The 23,232-nt window shown below is 39.5% G+C and overlaps 1 protein-coding gene across 2 annotated transcripts in view; it reads left to right on the forward strand.

Annotated features, from left to right (window-relative positions):
• Positions 1-23,232, forward strand: part of LOC124273380 (protein Spindly-B-like) — a 53,849-nt gene that overhangs the window by 899 nt on the left and 29,718 nt on the right. Inside the window, exons 1-2 of one of the 2 annotated variants that reach the window (XM_046708647.1) lie at positions 18,552-18,585; positions 22,883-23,050. In XM_046708647.1, coding sequence (XP_046564603.1) covers positions 18,562-18,585; positions 22,883-23,050 — 192 coding nt within the window. In that variant the 5' untranslated portion in view covers positions 18,552-18,561. Of the gene's footprint in view, positions 1-18,551; positions 18,586-22,882; positions 23,051-23,232 lie in introns of those variants that run through there. The other variant, XM_046708648.1, reaches the window with a different exon arrangement.

A 23,232-nucleotide genomic window follows, 5' to 3' on the forward strand; every position in this document is an offset into this window, starting at 1 on the left:
AGTATATATTATATTATTAGTATATATATATTATTGTATTGTGACTTTTTTTCCTGTGACTTTTTATCCGTGACTTTTTTTCCTGTGACTTTCTTTCCTACATTCGATATTATAGTTTCATTCTGCCTATTTTGCTATAGGCCCCTAACTCTTTGACAGGCTATAATTATAGTAGTTATGAAATAAATTTGAAGTGGTGCATTTCCGCATGAGGATATTAACATCATTCAAGTTTTGATGTCCTCAGGTTTTCATTCAAACCCTTTTTGAGAATTTTCATCACATAATAAAGGAGTTTGGAAACTGCTAAACAAATATAAGTCTATAATATTTTTTGACAATTTTCACTGAAAATTAAAGACATAGATATTCAGTTTTAGTTTTCAAAAGGAAAATCTGTGCAAAATTGTGTTCTTAATGAAACATCTTTTCCTGAACATGATATAAATTTCCATTTTGTCCAAAAACTTACTTTTTTCAAGGTGAGGAGGTCCATGAACTATTCATCTCCATGATCATATAAAACCATTTTGTGCGGAAATTGATAGTTTGTGAAATAATTAGAAAATGTTCAAATATAGCCCAATAGGCCGATAGCAAAATAGGCAGAACGGGCTATAATATCCCGTTTGGCCTATAGTATCCAGTTCGACCTATTACAAGCCAATCGGTAGGTTTCCTCAACCTGGTTATAATACACTTTTAAATTAAGATTATGGCCTGATAAAAATGTCCATCATATTAGCTGCTTACCTTTGTGTAACCTTTTGCTTAGTTTCTACATTCAAATTTTGGGCTAGTGAAATATTTTGTGGGCTAGTAACTTTCAGGCATAGCTAGCCCGACTGGATAGCAAATTTTGGGGTAAGATTACAGAATACCGGCTACCTTCCACCATCTTTGAAAGCACGCAAGTTTACTTTTGGTTAGGGTAAGGTTTAGAGTTAGGGTGACGTGACACAAAACAATATGGCTGGTAGGTAACCGGTATTCTGTAGGTGAACGTTATAACTTAACTAGTCGGAGAGAGTAATGTATTTACAAAATGACCCCATAAAAATTCAATAGCCAGCTGGGACAGTGACTGTGAAGATTAACTGGCCCGACTGGAATTTTACTAACCACGGGCTAGGGGGCCAGTGGCTATTTCGCACACTGGTCGTACACAGAAAAGCATCTGTTAGAGCAGAGGCGCTAAGTCAGAGGTGATATACCGATTATGGTCTCTGGATGTACTGCAGCGGTATGCCACAAGTTTATATAAACAATGTTTGTTGGCTAACGCCATACAAACAGCAATTTCAGCGGCAAATTCAAATGCTATTAATTTTGATCACTTACCTCAATGTTTGGGATGTCTACATTCGATCGTATTATTTTAAGGGTAACAGGTTATTTCACCCCAGACATGTTCATCCCAGCACTGTTTCACCTCATTGTTTCATTGGCTGGTTCATTTACCGATACACTCAGGGCTCTTTGTGTGTGTATAGAGATGTTGGGTTTTGTAAATATATGCTCATATTTTGTGTATAACATTTTGCAATCAATAGACATCATAAGATGTCATGTGTACAAGTATCACACCTTCCTGTCTGTGTTATTACATAATGTGACAGAAAGAACTCAGGTGCACGAGCCATAAGCGCAGCGCAGTACAGCTGTTGAAAACACTTTTCACCCCAGCTGGGGTGATTTTAGTAAATCGTTTGAACTCCGATTTTGCAGGGTTTTTTTCATTGAGGTATTTTCTACTTTATAAGTTGAATTTGCATTTTGGATAATTTGTTGCTGTAAGTCCATAAAGAAACTTATCAGAATCTGCAAAGTTGTGTTTTGCGTTGCATGTAAGCTTTAAGTTAAGTAAAGTGAAGTACAGACTGGCCCACAAATTATTGTCTACTCACTGGTCCTGTGATCTAGTGGGAAATTTTGAAAGGTTTCTTTCCCTGATTTAAGTGTTCATTTAAGTTTAAATTAGATGAGATATTAAGTCCTATGTTCCACCTCAACACAGACACATAAGCACTTACCTGATTGTTGTAAAAACATTGCCTAATTAGGATTAACAGATTTAAGCATTAATACCATTCTCCATGTATACTCAATTAGTTGGGTGAAACAACTCTTAGAGTCTTTGAATGGCATTTAGAAGTGATACACAGAAAGGCAAGAATTTTATGGCATCCATAAAATTCTTGCATTTAACTCTTGATTAGGGGTGAAACAACCCCTGATATGGCATGAATTGACCTAGTTTGGAAACTGGATGAAACAACCCACGTGAAATGACCAGGAACCATTTAAGCACATTGGGATCGAGGAATACAAGTTCCTAACAAAGTGCTCAGCCATTCGTCTTAGCATGTCACTCTCAAATTTCAACTGTTTCAGTTTGCTTTCACTTTTTATTATTTGCACCTATGTTGGGAGATTATTCATATTTCATTTATCACTCAATGATTTTGTCAAGTCATGTAAACTGGAGGGAGCACGTTTAGAATACAGCACCACAACTTCTCGTGTGGATTGTCTCTGTTGTAGGTCACATGTTACTATTATAACTATGACTACAGCACCACAACTTCTCGTGTGGATTGTCTCTGTTGTAGGTCACATGTTACTATTATAACTATGACTACAGCACCACAACTTCTCGTGTGGATTGTCTCTGTTGTAGGTCACATGTTACTATTATAACTATGACTACAGCACCACAACTTCTCGTGTGGATTGTCTCTGTTGTAGGTCACATGTTACTATTATAACTATGACTACAGCACCACAACTTCTCGTGTGGATTGTCTCTGTTGTAGGTCACATGTTACTATTATAACTATGACTACAGCACCACAACTTCTCGTGTGGATTGTCTCTGTTGTAGGTCACATGTTACTATTATAACTATGACTACAGCACCACAACTTCTCGTGTGGATTGTCTCTGTTGTAGGTCACATGTTACTATTATAACTATGACTACAGCACCACAACTTCGTGTGGATTGTCTCTCGTGGATGGTCTCTGTTGTAGGTCACATGTTACTATTATAACTATGACTACAGCACCACAACTTCGTGTGGATTGTCTCTGTTGTAGGTCATGTTACTATTATAACTATGACTACAGCACCACAACTTCTCGTGTGGATTGTCTCTGTTGTAGGTCACATGTTACTATTATAACTATGACTACAGCACCACAACTTCGTGTGGATGGTCTCTGTTGTAGGTCACATGTTACTATTATAACTATGACTACAGCACCACAACTTCTGTGGATGGTCTCTGTTGTAGGTCACATGTTACTATTATAACTATGACTACAGCACCACAACTTCGTGTGGATGGTCTCTGTTGTAGGTCACATGTCACTATTATAACTATGACTACAGCACCACAACTTCTCGTGTGGATTGTCTCTGTTGTAGCCAGGTCACATGTCACTATTATAACTATGACTACAGCACCACAACTTCTCGTGTGGATTGTCTCTGTTGTAGGTCACATGTTACTATTATAACTATGACTACAGCACCACAACTTCTCGTGGGATGGTCTCTGTTGTAGGTCACATTTACTATTATATGACTATGACTACAGCACCACAACTTCCTGTGGTGGATTGTCTCTGTTGTAGGTCACATGTCACTATTATAACTATGACTACAGCACCTACAACTACAACGTGGTGGATTGTCTCTGTTGTAGGTCACATGTTACTATTATAACTATGACTACAGCACCACAACTCACTCGTGTGGATTGTCTCTGTTGTGGATGGTCATCATGTTAGGTACATGTTACTATTATAACTATGACTACAGCACCACAACTTCTCTGTGTGGATTGTCTCTGTTGTAGGTCACATGTTACTATTATAACTATGACTACAGCACCACAACTTCCTCGGCCCTAATGTGGATTCTCGTTGTCTGTTGTAGGTCAATTATCTATGACTATGACTACATCACATACCACAACTGTGGTGGATTGTCTGTTGTAGGTCACATGTTACTATTATAACTATGACTACAGCACCACAACTTCTCGTGTGGATTGTCTCGTGGTTGGATTATAACTATCTACTGTGGATTGTAGGTCACATGTTACTATTATAACTATGACTACAGCACCACAACTTCTCGTGTGGATTGTCTCTGTTGTAGGTCACATGTTACTATTATAACTATGACTACAGCACCACAACTTCTCGTGTGGATTGTCTCTGTTGTAGGTCACATGTTACTATTATAACTATGACTACAGCACCACAACTTCGTGTGGATTGTCTCTGTTGTAGGTCACATGTTATTGTCTTCTCGTTGTAGGTCACATGTTACTATTATAACTATGACTACAGCACCACAACTTCTCGTGTGGATTGTCTCTGTTGTAGGTCACATGTTACTATTATAACTATGACTACAGCACCACAACTTCTCGTGTGGATTGTCTCTGTTGTAGGTCACATGTTACTATTATAACTATGACTACAGCACCACAACTTCTCGAGTGGATGGTTGTCTGTTGTAGGTCACATGTTACTATTATAACTATGACTACAGCACCACAACTTCTCGTGTGGATTGTCTCTGTTGTAGGTCACATGTTACTATTATAACTATGACTACAGCACCACAACTTCTCGTGTGGATTGGTCTCTGTTGTATTATAACTATGACTACAGCACCACAACTTCTCGCGTGGATTGTCACTATTATAACTATGACTACAGCACCACAACTTCTCAACTTCTCGTGTGGATTGTCTCTGTTGTAGGTCACATGTTACTATTATAACTATGACTACAGCACCACAACTTCTCGTGTGGATTGTCTCTGTTGTAGGTCACATGTCACTATTATGACTATGACTAAGACCGCTAGTGTAATAAACATGGCTGCAGCAAAAACATGCCTTACATTAGGTACATGGTGTCAGAACACCATGCACATAATGTAAGGCATGTACGCGATGAAAATGCCAATTTAGCTAGTCTACGTCCTACATTCACACAACCTGTTTCAGTTAAGAATATTACAGTTTGATAATGCTGAGGTAAGGGGTGATTAGACATTGCTCAGTGTGAATATCCCGTCAGTTGAACGAAAGCATAAATATATGTTTTTAACTTGTTACGGGTCCTTGATTGAGACATTGGTACTGTTGTGTACATTGAGATAATTACTTCAGAGCCTGGAATGAATCAGTGGTCGTGACTGATGGGTGACATTACAGACACAGATACCTAGTCCTGATGCATGGTAGGTATATTTGTGCATATCTTTGGATGCAGTATTTTTGGATTTCGGCGGCCATTCCTCAAATTTGCGTGTACTGGACGCACATTTTTACGTCACATATAGCATTGACAGATTAAAAAAGAATGCTTAGCATTTGTCTTTTTCTGTGATTGTTTTAAACAATATATCTCACAGTGCATTTGGAAAGCGTCGTGAGGAAGCCCATATTCACTGCACCAAAGAGACTTCAAGGAATGCTTCTGCAACTGCAGAAATATCGGTTCGAGATTTGCTGTAAGAATGGAGCTGAAATGTGTATTACAGATTGTCGCATGCACTTCAGAGCAGAGGTTTGTACGAAGGCACACGAGTCATAATTCCTATGTGCAGAGAAGTGCTTCAACGATTTCATTGGTCATCATAGAGCAGTGCCAGGTAATTGACAAGCCCGTGATGTCAGTTCACGTGTAATTGTCCCAAAACATTGTGTTGGAAGGTTGAACATCAACGGGGGGGGGGAGGGAGTGGAAAAAAAGAAGAAGTTTAACCTGTTCAACCGGCATGCAATGTCATACTCTACATCTTTTCAAATATTGGTGTACATTTTCAGAAATGCCAACCTCTACGATTTTATCGTAGTTGCTATGAATTTTAGCCTCAAACTACGCCAATATGATTGCACTAGAAATTGTATGAAATTTGAAGAAAATACCTTAAAATTCGGATATATAGACAAAGACATATTTTTGTCGATTAAATACATTTTCGGACTTCACTTACCTTCCATTTATCAAATGTAGGGGTGGGTATTGCAGAGAATTTTCATATTGCGATATATTGCGATGCAAAAGCGTATTTTGCGATATGTATTGCAATATATTGCAAGAAGGTTTTTTTCAACAAAAAACTACGTATAATCAAGTTAATGCTTGATTTATAAAGCAAAAACACAACAAAATCACTATGCTTGATTAAGATTTAATAAAACTTTTAATCATGACAAAAAAGAAATGTAAATAATATTTGGCGCAAATAAAAAAAGGAAAGGAACAACTTAAAAAATGGAAATATCCGAAGATTTCCGAGTGTTACGAAGTTTTCCGAATGCATGTCAAAATATCGGTTTTCGATCAGCGTATCGCAATACGTACGTATCGTTTTCATGTCTGAACCGGTAAATACCGGTAAACCGGTTATATTGCACAGCACTAATCAAATGTAATGACATATTTGAACTGGAATCATTGCAAGTAACAAACATAATTTTAGCGAAATTGTATATCAGAAATCTGAAGCTGTTTCCAATACCTTTGTCATTTGACACACTTATTGTGTACCGGCGAAAATGACGATCCTATCGGAATTATTTAACCACCTGACTGTTCCTTCTGTTCGATTATATGAAACCGGATATGCAATTAATTCTTCACTCTTGATAAGTGTCATATTATCTTTCTCAGAGTCCATCATGATTTAAAGTATTTAGTTGACTACTAATTTTATGGTCAAACTACAAATTTTGTTCCTGGAAACTACTATTGGGTTTGGCATCTCTGCATTTTGTTACAATATATTTCCGAATGTTTTCTTGACAAAGAGAAACTTTCAAACCGACGAATGCCTCTCTATCTGCCTGTTACTGTGTGGAATAACTGGTATTTCTATCTATAATTCTAGACATATAAGTAAGTCTATAGCAACATACTATTGTGATAGCGATAGTCTATAGCAACATACTATTGGGATAGCGATAGTCTATATAGTCTATAGCAACATACTATTGTGATAGCGATAGTCTATAGCAACATACTATTGCGATAGCGATAGTCTATAGCAACATACTATTGTGATAGCGATAGTCTATAGCAACATACTATTGCGATAGCGATAGTCTATAGCAACATACTATTGTGATAGCGATAGTCTATAGCAACATACTATTGTGATAGCGATAGTCTATAGCAACATACTATTGTGATAGCGATAGTCTATAGCAACATACTATTGCGATAGCGATAGATAGTCTATAGCATACTATTAACATACTATAGCACATACTATTGCGATAGTCTATAGCAACATACTATTGACTATTGCGAGCGATAGTCTATAGCAACATACTATTGCGCGATAGGGATAGTCTACTATAGCAACATACTATTATGCGATATAGGGATAGTCTATAGCAACATACTAGTCTATAACAACATACCATTGCGATAGCGATAGTCTCTATAGCAACATACTATTATTGCATAGCTATAGTCTATACAACATTATTGGATAGCAACATAGTCTATAGCAACATACTATTGTGATAGCGATAGTCTATAGCAACATACTATTGGGATAGCGATAGTCTATAGCAACATACTATTGCGATTATCTATTGCGACTCAACTATTGCAATACCATTGCAATAGTTTTTTCCCTCTTGAATTGTCACATTTGAATTTTGAAGTCATTTCCCAAATGAATGTATAGTTTATGTGAAGTAAAAACAAGTTATAGTAGTTTCAGTCTCTTTAAATAACTGACAAGAAACTTGAAACCCAGATCAAGTAAACAGTTAAAACATAAACATATTGTTATTCACAATTTCAAACTCCCGAGTCGCATGCCGTGTTTGCCACCATGTTTAAGAGGTAACAGGGACGGATAACTCTAAACCAAAGTGAATGAATCTGGTACTTCCTGTGTTATGTACTGCACATTTATCGACGGAAGTCAATTACTATAACTATTGATAGTCACACATACTATTGATGCATCGTTTCTACCATCGATTAATTGCTATTGTAGGGTCAACAATTGCAATCCATCGATAGTTTGATGCACCGCTACAGCACTAATACCCACACACATGCTCCGAGAGTTCTGCTGATTCTTGGGTCGGTTAACTCCATGAAACATGCATGAGAGCAACAGTTTTTTTAGAAAATGCAAACTAGTAATATCCACATACACAAAATGCATGTAAAATTATTTCAATATTTGTTTAACCTTTACTGGTCCATAGAAGTTTTTTTGTCTTTCAACACATTCAATAGCTCCAAGTTTTGTAAACCACCTTTCATCACTTATCTCTGCGTTATGTGTAATTCATGACGCAGTCACCGAATCTCTGAATTTGCATGTAGACTTGGTATAGGGATATTTAGTGTTTGATTACAGGAAATCAAGCTTTGCTATTGTAGACATTGTATGGGGATGTTTAGTGTTTGATTACAGGAAATCAAGCTTTGCTATTGTAGACATGGTATGGGGATGTTTAGTGTTTGATTACAGGAAATCAAGCTTTGCTATTGTAGACATGGTATGGGGATGTTGAGTGTTTGATTACAGGAAATCAAGCTTTGCTATTGTAGACATTGTATGGGGATGTTTAGTGTTTGATTACAGGAAATCAAGCTTTGCTATTGTAGACATTGTATGGGGATGTTTAGTGTTTGATTACAGGAAATAAAGCTTTGCTATTGTAGACATGGTATGGGGATGTTTAGTGTTTGATTACAGGAAATCAAGCTTTGCTATTGTAGACATGGTATGGGGATGTTGAGTGTTTGATTACAGGAAATCAAGCTCTGTCATGCTGACCTTCCCTTTTGAGTGTGTTGTTTACATTCATGGTTGTGCTGGAGCAATTGGTCGAATAATCAATTGGTCAATCGATCGTTATTGCTTGTGCCATCGATTGTCGATATACTCTGGAGACTAGCTGATATATATGAAAACTTTTTAAAAATCAAATAATACTTTAGAAAATATGTTTATTATTGTTATGTTTGTTAAATCAAGACGTAAACAACTGATGCTGTTTCCTGACTGGTACAACTGCTGTGTAAGCAACATCCTCGCGGGTCTCAACAGGAAGTATCTTTGATTGTTGTATTAATGTATTAATCGGTGCCTGGTTCCTTTGAACAATGTTATAATATTTGTTTTGGGGTTTGTGATTACAGTCAATTATTGATCGATTACTGAGCTGTGATTATCAATTTGCATGTTGTGAGTGATAACCAGCACTAATTTAGTTACATGTATGGAACATGTATTCTACGTGGTATATTAGTTCATGTCGTAAGTTCTTATGATCCAGAAAGTGACATTTGTTTGTGACCCCAGCAATACAAACTATTTGCACTTTCCATTATTTTATGTGTGCATGTGTTTGGTAAAATCCAGTTGATGTTGAAAGTCATAGGTGATCTGCACCTTTCCAAATAATGTACACATCTTATAGATTAAACTAACTGTGTATTGTGGTCTAAGTGGCGAGACGATATATCCAGATACCAGTTTAATGAGGCTAGACAATATATCATGAATATATTGGCAAGGAACCTGCAAGACGATTGTCATCACGTTACAATGGCGGTGATACAATACGTATCCCGATACTTTACAATTTCTAAAAACAGAACAGATATGATAGTAAAGATGACTGAAACTTTATTTGTTATGGAGCAGAACTTGTGTTACTTTCACACACACTTAAAAAGCTGTTGATCTAATAAAATTTCAGCATTTAATGCTTAAGAAAGTACAGTCAAACATATTCAGTATACCTTGATCTCATATAAATAAATTTGAAACTGGGAAGTTGTGCATCTACACCAATGCTTTCACAAACAATTCAATGTAATTAATATCAGAATCCAGAATCACTGAAAAAACTCTTAAGTCTGCTTTCTAGATTTTATCTTATCTTTTGTCTCTTTCTTAACAAAGCTAAGACATTGTTTATAGTTGTTAATAATTGGTGTTGTTTGTCAAACGACTATAACATATTTCAATGACTTGAAGACTTGTATTCTACAGTTCAGAGCTGAAAATATATTTACTCTTTCACTTATACACCAACTCCTTTGTTCATGTAACAAAGTTAACAGATACAAACAAATTCCTATTTTAGTTTTCTTAGTAAATTATGTAAGTAGTATCGGGATATATCGCCTCTTGTCACAATGTGGCGATACATCAATGTATCATGGACCTTCGCGATATAAATATCCTGATATATTGCCTAAATATGTTTTGTATCGACATACTCGTATCACGCGTAGCTGACGATGCAAACATCTATACTATCAATGAATTGTTACACCACTAACTCGCTCATCCACTCCAGCAACCCATGCTTGTTATAAAATGCGTCTGAACAGGATCACGTGGTCAGGTTTGATGACTTAGTTGATGCACGTTGTTGTTTGCAAATAGTAGATCAGTGGTCATGGATTGTCTGGTCCAGGCTCCATTGTACACAGACCACAGTCATATGACTGGACAATAGGTAGATCAGTGGTCATGGATTGTCTTGTCCAGGCTCCATTGTACACAGACCACAGTCATATGACAGAGACCACAGTCATATCAAAATGGTCATGTGATTGTGGTCGGCTCCATTGTACACAGACCACAGTCATATGGCTAAAATAGGTAGATCAGTGAAAATATGGATTGTCACTCACTAATGTAGCCATAGACAGACCACAAATCCATGTCCAAAATAGGATGATCAGGAATCATGGATTGTATATTGGTCCAGGCTCCATTGCTACACAGACCATTCTGTATAAATGTTTGATAAATAGGTAGATCAGTATTCATGGATTGTCTGGTCCAGGCTCCATTGACATGATATGGCCACAATCATATGGTGTTATGTATGCTCAGTGTTCATGGATTGTCTGGTCCAGGCTCCATTGTACACAGACCACAGTCATATGACTGGAAAATAGGTAGATCAGTGTTCATGGATTGTCTGGTCCAGGCTCCATTGTACACAGACCACAGTCATATGGCGGGAAAATAGGTAGATCAGTGTTCATGGATTGTCTGGTCCAGGCTCCATTGTACACAGACCACAGTCATATGGCTGGAAAATAGGTAGATCAGTGTTCATGGATTGCCTGGTCCAGGCTCCATTGTACACAGACCACAGTCATATGGCGGGAAAATAGGTAGATCAGTGTTCATGGATTGTCTGGTCCAGGCTCCATTGTACACAGACCACAGTCATATGGCGGGAAAATAGGTAGATCAGTGTTCATGGATTGTCTGGTCCAGGCTCCATTGTACACAGACCACAGTCATATGGCGGGAAAATAGGTAGATCAGTGTTCATGGATTGTCTGGTCCAGGCTCCATTGTACACAGACCACAGTCATATGGCGGGGAAATAGGTAGATCAGTGTTCATGGATTGTCTGGTCCAGGCTCCATTGTACACAGACCACAGTCATATGGCGGGGAAAATAGGTAGATCAGTGTTCATGGATTGTCTGGTCCAGGCTCCATTGTACACAGACCACAGTCATATGGCGGGAAAATAGGTAGATCAGTGTTCATGGATTGTCTGGTCCAGGCTCCATTGTACACAGACCACAGTCATATGGCGGGAAAAATAGGTAGATCAGTGTTCATGGATTGTCTGGTCCAGGCTCCATTGTACACAGACCACAGTCATATGGCGGGAAAATAGGTAGATCAGTGTTCATGGATTGTCTGGTCCAGGCTCCATTGTACACAGACCACAGTCATATGGCGGGAAATAGGTAGATCAGTGTTCATGGATTGTCTGGTCCAGGCTCCATTGTACACAGACCACAGTCATATGGCGCGGGAAAATAGGTAGATCAGTGTTCATGGATTGTCTGGTCCAGGCTCCATTGTACACAGACCACAGTCATATGGCGGGAAAATAGGTAGATCAGTGTTCATGGATTGTCTGGTCCAGGCTCCATTGTACACAGACCACAGTCATATGGCGGGAAAATAGGTAGATCAGTGTTCATGGATTGTCTGGTCCAGGCTCCATTGTACACAGACCACAGTCATATGGCGGGAAAATAGGTAGATCAGTGTTCATGGATTGTCTGGTCCAGGCTCCATTGTACACACAGACCACAGTCATATGGCGGGAAAATAGGTAGATCAGTGGTCATGGATTGCCTGGTCCAGGCTCCATTGTACACAGACCACAGTCATATGGCTGGAAAATAGGAAAATAGGTAGATCAGTGTTCATGGATTGTCTGGTCCAGGCTCCATTGTACACAGACCACAGTCATATGGCGGGAAAATAGGTAGATCAGTGTTCATGGATTGTCTGGTCCAGGCTCCATTGTACACAGACCACAGTCATATGACTGGAAAATAGGTAGATCAGTGTTCATGGATTGCCTGGTCCAGGCTCCATTGTACACAGACCACAGTCATATGGCGGAAAATAGGTAGATCAGTGTTCATGGATTGGTAGATCCTGGTCCAGGCTCCATTGTACACAGACCACAGTCATATTGTCTGGTCCAGGCTCCATTGCGGGTCAAAATATAGGTAGATCAGTGTTCATGGATTGTCTGGTCCAGGCTCCATTGTACACAGACCACAGTCATATGGCGGGAAAATAGGTAGATCAGTGTTCATGGATTGCCTGGTCCAGGCTCCATTGTACACAGACCAGATATGGCAAAATAGTCATATGTGTGGATTGTCTGGTCCAAAATAGGTAGATCAGTGTTCATGGATTGTTCTGGTCCAGGCTCCATTGTACACAGACCAGTCATATGGCTGGAAAAATCATATCAGTGCGGGAAAATAGACCAGTGTTCAGGGATTGCCTGGTCCAGGCTCCATTGTACACAGACCACAGTCATATGGGGAAAATAGGTAGATCAGTGTTCATGGATTGTCTGGTCCAGGCTCCATTGTACACAGACCACAGTCATATGGCGGGAAAATAGGTAGATCAGTGTTCATGGATTGCCTGGTCCAGGCTCCATTGTACACAGACCACAGTCATATGGCGGGAAAATAGGTAGATCAGTGTTCATGGATTGCCTGGTCCAGGCTCCATTGTACACAGACCACAGTCATATGGCGGGAAAATAGGTAGATCAGTGTTCATGGATTGCCTGGTCCAGGCTCCATTGTACACAGACCACAGTCATATGGGCTCCATTGAAAATAGGGGAAAATAGATCAGTGTTCATGGATTGTCTGGTCCAGGCTCCATTGTACACAGACCACAGTCATATGGCGGGAAAATAGGTAGATCAGTGTTCATGGATTGCCTGGTCCAGGCTCCATTGTACACAGACCACAGTCATATGACTGGAAAATAGGTAGATCAGTGTTCATGGATTGCCTGGTCCAGGCTCCATTGTACACAGACCACAGTCATATGGCGGGAAAATAGGTAGATCAGTGGATTCATGGATTGTCTGGTCCAGGCTCCATTGTACACAGACCACAGTCATATAGGAAGGGAAAATAGGTAGATCAGTGTTCATGGATTGTCTGGTCCAGGCTCCATTGTACACAGACCACAGTCATATGGCGGAAAATAGGTAGATCAGTGTTCATGGATTGTCTGGTCCAGGCTCCATTGTACACAGACCACAGTCATATGGCGGGAAAATAGGTAGATCAGTGTTCATGGATTGCCTGGTCCAGGCTCCATTGTACACAGACCACAGTCATATGGCGGGAAAATAGGTAGATCAGTGGTCATGGATTGCCTGGTCCAGGCTCCATTGTACACAGACCACAGTCATATGGCTGGAAAATAGGTAGATCAGTGTTCATGGATTGCCTGGTCCAGGCTCCATTGTACACAGACCACAGTCATATGGCGGGAAAATAGGTAGATCAGTGGTCATGGATTGTCTGGTCCAGGCTCCATTGTACACAGACCACAGTCATATGGCGGGAAAATAGGTAGATCAGTGGTCATGGATTGCCTGGTCCAGGCTCCATTGTGCACAGACCACAGTCATATGGCGGGAAAATAGGTAGATCAGTGGTCATGGATTGTCTGGTCCAGGCTCCATTGTACACAGACCACTGGAAAATAGGTAGATCAGTGGTCATGGACTGCCTGGTCCAGGCTCCATTGTGCACAGACCACAGTCATATGAGTCATATGGCGGGAAAATAGGTAGAGATCAGTGTTCATGGATTGTCTGGTCCAGGCTCCATTGTACACAGACCACAGTCATGAACCACAGTCATATGGCGGGAAAATAGGTAGATCAGTGTTCATGGATTGTCTGGTCCAGGCTCCATTGTACACAGACCACAGTCATATGGCGGGAAAATAGGTAGATCAGTGTTCATGGATTGTCTGGTCCAGGCTCCATTGTACACAGACCACAGTCATATGGCGGGAAAATAGGTAGATCAGTGGTCATGGATTGTCTGGTCCAGGCTCCACTGTACACAGACCACAGTCATATGGCGGGAAAATTGATGAGTGTGACGTTAAAGCAAACAAATACTAAACTCACTCACTCACTCACTAATGTAGCTGAGAATTATCATCAAATCCATGTCCAACATGATGCAGGAATTATCTGGATGAGTATATTGAAATATCAAATGCTACTAATTCTGTATAAATGTTTGATATATATGGACAAAAGTATTGTTGTATTCCCTTCCACTACTGAATGAGTAGTAATTCAGTATGTATGCTGTTTCCATGGATGTTATTTTGGCTGGTTTGAAAATGGTTAATCTGTTTGAAATGCGTTTAACACAATGTATAAGATGAGTTTTACTTCTCAACCGTCCAGGTGGAGACTCAAATGTAAGTAGCCAGTCATGAAAGTTGCGGTTGTGCTGTTGATCAGACAAATCATTGTAAACAGGATTAAGTAGTCAATCTTCTTTTGTAAGCAGAGGATCAAGTAGTCAATCATCTTTTGTAAACATGATCAACCAAGGAGTCAATCATCTTTTGTAAACAGAGGATCAAGTAGTCAATCATCTTTTGTAAACAGAGGATCAAGTAGTCAATTATCTTTTGTAAACAGAGGATCAAGTAGTCAATCATCTTTTGTAAACAGAGGATCAAGTAGTCAATCATCTTTTGTAAACAGAGGATCAAGTCAACAACCACCTTTTGTAAACAGAGGCCCAAGCAGTCAATTGTCTTTTGTAAACAGAGGCCGGAGCAGTCAATTGTCTTTTGTAAACAGAGGCTGGAGCAGTCAATTGTCTTTTGTAAACAGAGGCTGGAGCAGTCAATTACCTTTTGTAAACAGAGGCTGGAGCAGTCAATTACCTTTTGTAAACAGAGGCTGGAGCAGTCAATTGTCTTTTGTAAACAGAGTCGGAGCAGTCAATTGTCTTTTGTAAACAGAGGCTGGAGCAGTCAATTGTCTTTTTGTAAACAGAGGCGGAGCAGTCAATTGTCTTTTGTAAACAGAGGGAAGGCAGTCAATTGTCTTTTATGTAAACAGAGGCTGGAGCAGTCAATTACCTTTGTAAACAGAGGCTGGAGCAGTCAATTGTCTTTTGTAAACAGAGGCTGGAGCAGTCAATTACCTTTTGTAAACAGAGGCTGGAGCAGTCAATTGTCTTTTGTAAACAGAGGCTGGAGCAGTCAATTGTCTTTTGTAAACAGAGGCCGGAGCAGTCAATTGTCTTTTGTAAACAGAGGCTGGAGCAGTCAATTGTCTTTGTAAACAGAGGCCGGAGCAGTCAATTGTCTTTTGTAAACAGAGGCTTGAGCAGTCAATTGTCTTTTGTAAACAGAGGCCGGACAGTCAATTACCTTTTGTAAACAGAGGCTGGAGCAGTCAATTGTCTTTTGTAAACAGAGGCCGGAGCAGTCAATTGTCTTTTGTAAACAGAGGCCGGAGCAGTCAATTGTCTTTTGTAAACAGAGGCCCGGACAGTCAATTACCTTTTGTAAACAGAGGCCTGAGTAGCCAATCATATAAACAGAGGCTCGAATAGTTAATCGTCTCTTTTAAACAGGGGGCCAAGTTGTCAATTGTCTTTTGTAAACAGAAACTAGACCAACAGATAATAGCCTCCTTTTTTCAGATTTATGTACTTTGTGCCTTTAACATGTACAGCTATATAATCACAACTCTGGCTCTCATTGTCAGATTCAAAATTCAGCTAATTGTCTCCGTGCAGCAGCTGGGTGTTTCTACAGCAGGTTGGAATACTTTCACCTGTTCCAACAAAACAACAACCACCAAGCTGGTGGTCTGGCAGCTGCGTCAGTCTTAGCTCTCTTGAGTAATTTGAAAATGCATAATACGTTGGAGGTCAATGACTGTTAACATAAATATTTTAGCGATTAAACATGTCATAAGACTAACCACTAAAGGGCAGGTAATCCATGCAAAGCTTGCCAACCCAGATGCCTGTTCTGCTGTAGTTTATTCATTCTGATTAAAATTAAAATTAAAATTTAAGTTAATGAGCACAGCGGCAGTAAAATGAAGTCATGTGACCAGGAAGTTGTATGTCTGTTTGACATAGTTTTATGTGACATATCTGAAGATGACTAAAACAATATTAAACCCTGAGCGATGGTCTGGATATTAATTTACTAGATGTATCTGTTATCACACAGCTTTGTGTTGTAGGGATTATTAATGATTTTATATTGCTTATCTCTTTGTCTTTTCAACATCTGTTCTGGGGCTGAAAAAATACAGACATTGATTTTTGTGTGCATCAGACTGTTTCCATCAAATATGTAAACTTATGCACAAGTAACAATGCAGACGTATTCATGGTATTAGGTTGGATTATTGCTAATGAGTAATCAATAGTAGTAGTTAGGCTGGTTACTGTATCACAGGATGATCTGTGATAACTGATGTGACAGTAGACAACAGGTTAAATGAAATGCAAATTTTAACATTTTGTTCAAAGATAGTGCTTGTTTTATCAGTTTAGGACATCAGGCGAACTGTGAACATCGCTTCAAGAACACTCATGCTGACGGTCACGTGACACCATCCTTGTTTTCAAATTTGTGGAATGAATTCAGAGTTGTTATCTGAGAGGCGGACTTGTCGCGGGGTGGTTAACTGTCTGAAAGGCTAGTAATGGGATCTGCTGATCAGGCTTGCTGACATGGTTGATTCGTGTCATCATGGTCTCAATTGACCCGTGAATTGGTCTTCAGTAATCCATGCTTGTTGTAAGAGGTGACCAATGGGATCGGGTTGTCAGGCTTGCTGACTTGGTTGACACATGTCATCAGTTCCCAGTTTTGTAGATCGATGCTCATGCTGTTGATCTCTGGATTGTCTGGACCTGATACGATTATTTACAGACCGACGCCATGTAGATGGAAACTTGCTGTGTGCGGCAGTTAGTACCGGCGTGTGCCCAAAGTCGTGGAAGTTAGGCTTGGTAGTGCCATTACACAAAGGCGGTATGACAAACTACCCAAAAATCTTCAGGGGTATAACTTGGTTAGATATAGTAAGCAAAGTATTAACATCTATACACGCATCAAATTCTGTCTGTCTGTACAAAGTCGTATATCATAATCCCAGGCAGGCTTCTGAGAGAGCTACTCGACAACTGACCAAGCATATGTATTACATTTTCTAATACATAAGCATACACGTAAAAAGAAAGGAAAGTTCTACCGTATTTTTGTTGTCTTCCAGAAGGCATTTGATAGCGTTGATAGACACAAATTATTATACATACTACTACAAAGAGGTTTGCGTGGACAAATTTCAAGTCTACTCCGTAATATTTATAACAATGTAAGAGCAGCTGTAAGATGTTCAAAATTTAGCATGACGGATGTGTCTCCTACTTCTGAGGTATGACAGGGCTGTATACTTTCGCCAGTACTATTCACAATGTATGTAGATGAGCTCGTGAAAGATATGATCTCTATTGACATAACGGGTGTATTCATCGATGAAACTATTCACACATTGTCTATACTCCTATTCGCGGATGATGTAGCGATATTTGGTTACAGTGTCTCAAACCTACAGAAGAAAATTGACATTTTATACGAATATTGTAAAAAATGGGGATTAACTATTAATACCGAAAAAAAGATAGTAGTCTTAAAAAATGGCAGCAAAATATTAAAACATGAGAGATGGCAAAAAATGGAAAATTACTAGAATGTACCTCTTCTTATAAATACCTAGGCATCGTGTTTTCATGTAGAAATGCATTTTCTGCAGCCTGTGAAACACTGGCGAAACAAGCCGAGAAAGCTTTACACAATGTCAAAGGCTTTATCCATAAGTTACGGAACATCTCAATAAAATCTGCGTCCATTATATTTGATAGTAAAATACAAACAATCTTCCTTTACAGTGCCGAAATCTGAGGAATACAAGAACGACCTTCGATAGAGAAAGCACGCACTAAGTTTGTGGTGGGGTGTGGTCCTGTGCACAGAGCTCAGGTCACGAATCAGTTGAAATTAATCAACCTTGAGCTCGGACAGTCCTTGGATGGGTGACCGTGTTTGGCAGCTGGACTCCTGAGAGTTTCTAGGACTTCAGTCCTGCCCCACAACGAAGCACATGTTATACATGTGGTCTCACCAAGTGAGTTTGTTCAAAGTTGCCTCTGTTCAGCCAGCAGAAAGTGGGTACCCGGTTGGATAGTCATGTGACTATAACCTTCTAACGCCTAACAGGTACAGTGCCGGTACAGGCAGGTTATCCGGGGAAATGAGAATCAGATTCTGATAAAGCGCTGTGAGCAAACACTTGGTTTTTGGAGACTGTGCGCCATAGGAAAAGACTTTTTATTGTTATCCCCCGCAACGCGTTTTGCGGGGGGTATTAAAATGGACTCTGTCCGTCCGTCCGTGCACATTTGTCTTTTCCAGTGCAGAACTCTAAAACCGTTCAATATTTCTTCACCAAACTTGGCACATACATGGATCTGGTGGTGTACTGGTGCCTTTTGGTAGGTTTGGAATTCTGAATTAAATATTTTTTGCGTTTCCATGGCAACAAGTTCGACTTTGACTGAAATTGGTGGTAGTGCTCTTTTCCGGAGCAGAAATCTAAAACCGTTCAATATTTCTTCACCAAACTTGGCACATAGATAGATCTGGTGGTCTACTGGTGCCTTTTGGTTGTTTTGGAATTCTGAGTAAAATATTTTTGGCGTTTCCATGGCAACAAGTTTGACTTAGCCTGAAATTGTGGTAGTGCTCTTTTCCGGAGCTGAACTCTAAACTGTTCTCTATTTCTTCACCAAACTTGGCACATAGATAGATCTGGTGATGTACTTGTGCCTTTTGGTAGTTTTGGAATTCTGAATAAAATATTTTTGGCGTTTTCATGGCAACAAGTTCGACTTAGACTGAAATTGGTGATAGTGCTCATTTCTGGAGCAGAACTTTCAAAACCTTTCAAAACTCTCCTTCCACTTTTCTATATACACACCTAAATATTTGACATAATCATAACTCGTAGACATAATCATGAAGAGTGTTTTGCCATTGCAGAGGATATTGATGACTTTGTCTTCTTGTTATTATTATTATTACTATGTTCTGCAAAGCCCTTCTTGGAATTGGTTATCGCTCCCCCAATAGAGCAGTTATGGATGATACACAAAGGAAAGCATTTGAACTTCTGAGGGCAGTGGGGTAGCCTAGTGGTTAAAGCGTTCGCTCATCATGCCGAAGACCAGGGTTCGATTCCCCAAATGGGTACAAAGTGTGAAGCCCATTTCTGGTGTCTCCATATTGCTAAAAGCGGCATAAAACTAAACTGTCTCACTTTAAACTTCTGAGTCACGACCTGGGATCTCCAACCTAGACTAGTCATAACAAACTACTTCCCGGTTATGTGTCCCCAGTTCTGGATCCCGCAGCTTTATTATCATTATTATTATAGGATATAGCGAATATCCACGCAACTAGTGCTTGCTGAAGGCGCTGGGTAGCAGATGGTAGCTGGGTAGCAGATGCTGAGGCTTCTCCTGGAAACACCTAGATGTGTATGTGCTGCCATCTCCATTGTTTACTACACAAGGTCGTAGCCAAGGTCAGCATGATGAGTTGCCTGTGACTCGTCTAATGTTAGTTGCAAGCGTCTTCTTCAACTTGGAAGACATCCTTGTGTGTCTTCATAGCCGACAGCGTCATCCCCGTGCCAGATTCAATCTGCTTGCATGGACCACCCGTAGATGGATGCTCATGGGCCTCCTTTTCAATTTGAATGAGATTATTTGTTACTATCAAAATTTTATATACCGGTACTCCTCACAAAAACTTAAGCAACAAGTGTTTTCAGTGTAATATCTTTATCATTCTCAATAGCGATTTTTGCCGACATGTTACTGAAAGGTAGATATTAAAAAATACATAACCTTTAGTGACTGTCAAATTGATTTATCTGATAACATTGACAACATCACCCGAACTCAACCACTCTCAGGAATAACATGCAAAATGTGTGGCATGAATGTGCTCCACTCTTCACACATGCACCCTGATCAGTGTAAACCTACCTGTAATCATTCCTCTGGTGCAACAAGCGGGTCCTAACTTCATTTTTATGGATGATAATGTCCGTCGATGGATGATAATTATTGAGAAAGAGTTGTTAACGATGTTGTTTAGATCAACCACATCACACATATGGACTGGCCTGCAAGGTCACTTGATCTTAATCCCATTGACCATGCTTGGGACATTATTGGAAGTCGTGTTTACGGTTTCCATGTTCACCACCAGACTCTGGATGACCTTGAGCAGGCGTTACAGAGAGAAATGGCAGAACATTCCACAACAGCAACTTTAAAGGCTCATTTGGTCAATGCAAAGACGTGTAGAAGCTTGCATTTGTGCTCATGGTGGTCATACGCGTTACTGAACACTGCTTCATTGCCCCAAACTGACTTAAACCTTAATGTTGACAGTTTGCTCCATCAACGCAGCACATTTTGCACGACTGTTTCACGGGTACATGCTTTTGATGATTTGTAAGTCGATTACCATTTCATTCCATTTTGTTCATCGTGTGTACATATATGTTTCACCTTTCTATTGCATCATTCCATGATTTGCAGTTTCAATAAATGAAAATATAATGAGACTAAAAAATTGTGTTGCTTAACTTTTTGTGAGGAGTATATATTCAGAGATGTTAGTCTACTCACCATGATATAACTTGTTATAACTATATAACATTTGAGTTACACTTTCTCAGTAAATTTACATCTGACCACTTTCTCAAAGGCACTGTGTGTACATCATGATGTGGTTTGAAAACTACTGGCTCTGCCATTCAACAAAACATTTCACCCTTTTCACCTCAGTAATGCAATCAGTTTTACAGATTAATGTTATATTTCCCTGCCAACTAGTGTTATTATTGTTATAAACATGATTAATATTTGTGTGGATCCATGCTGAACAATTAGATAAGACGCTCTCAGATCTGCTTCTACAACAAGCTGTTCACTTGTCTGTACTGTTATATTGATACATGATTACAAAGAGAAGTATTGGAAGGAAATAATTTAATGACACCATTAATATTTCCGACTATAGCTTCAACATACATCAGCCACCAATAATTGGTAAGTGTACGTTACAACATGGAACCATGAAACAGCAGGTTTTTTGATCTACTACAAAACTGGAATACCCTCCCAGCTATTACTGCACTGTTTATTCAATGTGTGGTTTGTTATGCATTATGCATGTGATATGCATAGAATGTTACCTCATGTACATAATGTAGGTAATAACGATAATGCCATCACCTGAATATGATATCCTTAGTTCTTACATCAGTGTAGTCGACTTGATGGTGTATTGAAAGAAGAACATCTATGTTAGAGTTGAAATATTATGACATTATGAGGCCTTTCTTTCCAAACTAACCAGGTCGGAGTTACCCCTGTTGGATTATGACATAATTAGTGCCAATTGTTTTAGAGGGGTGTGTGTGTGTGTGTGTGTGTGTAGCTGAGTGATTAAACTGTTCGCGTGTCGTGCGGAAGACCCGGGTTGCGATTCCCCACATGGGTACAATATGTGAAAGCCCATTTCTGGTGTCCACTGCCGTGATATTGCCGGAATATTGTTAAAAGTGCCGTAAAACCATACTCACTCATTTACTGTTTTAGACTGGTCTCACGTCTAATCTAAAAAAAAAGATAAAAATAATGAAGTTCATTGTGTGATTCACACTGTGAAGACATGTGTAACAAAAATACGAAAGATGCATTATAGATGAAACTATGCAGCATTATAGATTGACCACGAGTATTTTCAATACAAATGCCAAATGTCTAGAACAATGTTGACATACGTTGACATCATTATCTGTAAGAGACTTTAACAAAGTGGCGTTTTCACCAACACAGGTACGCAGAATGTTAAGAAAGAAACTTATGTTGATTCAGGCATCGTATGTGCTTAAATGTGATGTACGTCACGAAATGGCTGCGATATTGCCGATGTAACGCTAAATATTAACTCGCTCACTCACTCACTAAATGTGATGTAAGTAATCATATATACTTGCCCTTATAACAACTAGTCTCCGAAATGAACATATTTTACGGAAAAAGACAGGTCATAGTAAAAAAATATATATAATGAAAAGGAGCCCTGAGACTTTCTTCATTTTCAGAAACTGGAAATCTAGACTTGCCACATAATCTAGACTTGCATGGGCTTTCTTGGATATATTTCCTTCAGGGTCTGTATGACAGACTAACTTGCCCTTTAAAGGAGGATGTTAATAGCTCTGTATTAAGATAGGCCAAAAGAAATTAGACCACAGGGATGCTGTTCCTATTCAGCCTGTGTCTGGACGTGTTTCTCACCGTTGTGGCTCTCACGATGACATTGCTCTGTCCTGGTTTCAGACTGATACAGACAGAATGGGGGATGTTTCTGTCCTCAAGGAGGAGTTGGCCCAGAAAGATGACAACTTGATGAGAGCTGTGGAGGTTGGGAAGGCTCTCCTGGAAGAAAACTCACAGCTGAAGGATAAGATAGAAGATCTGGCCAAGAGCTATGCCCAGAAAGTGGAGGTATGGTGAGCCCTAGGAGGATCTGTCAGTGCTGTCTGTGTTTCCAGTCAATGTGTACTCACTCATTGTGTATTGATAGTTTTGGGAGTACTCAATACACAATGAGTGAGTACACATTCCTTGGATCTGAGGCTTGTTGAGGAGACATTTACAGCTGATGGTTTTCTTTTGAAAAGCCATTG

This window comes from Haliotis rubra, unplaced genomic scaffold, assembly GCF_003918875.1.
Source record: "Haliotis rubra isolate DU_JTF1 unplaced genomic scaffold, ASM391887v1 Scf18, whole genome shotgun sequence".
Classification (NCBI taxonomy): Eukaryota; Metazoa; Mollusca; class Gastropoda; order Lepetellida; family Haliotidae; genus Haliotis; species Haliotis rubra.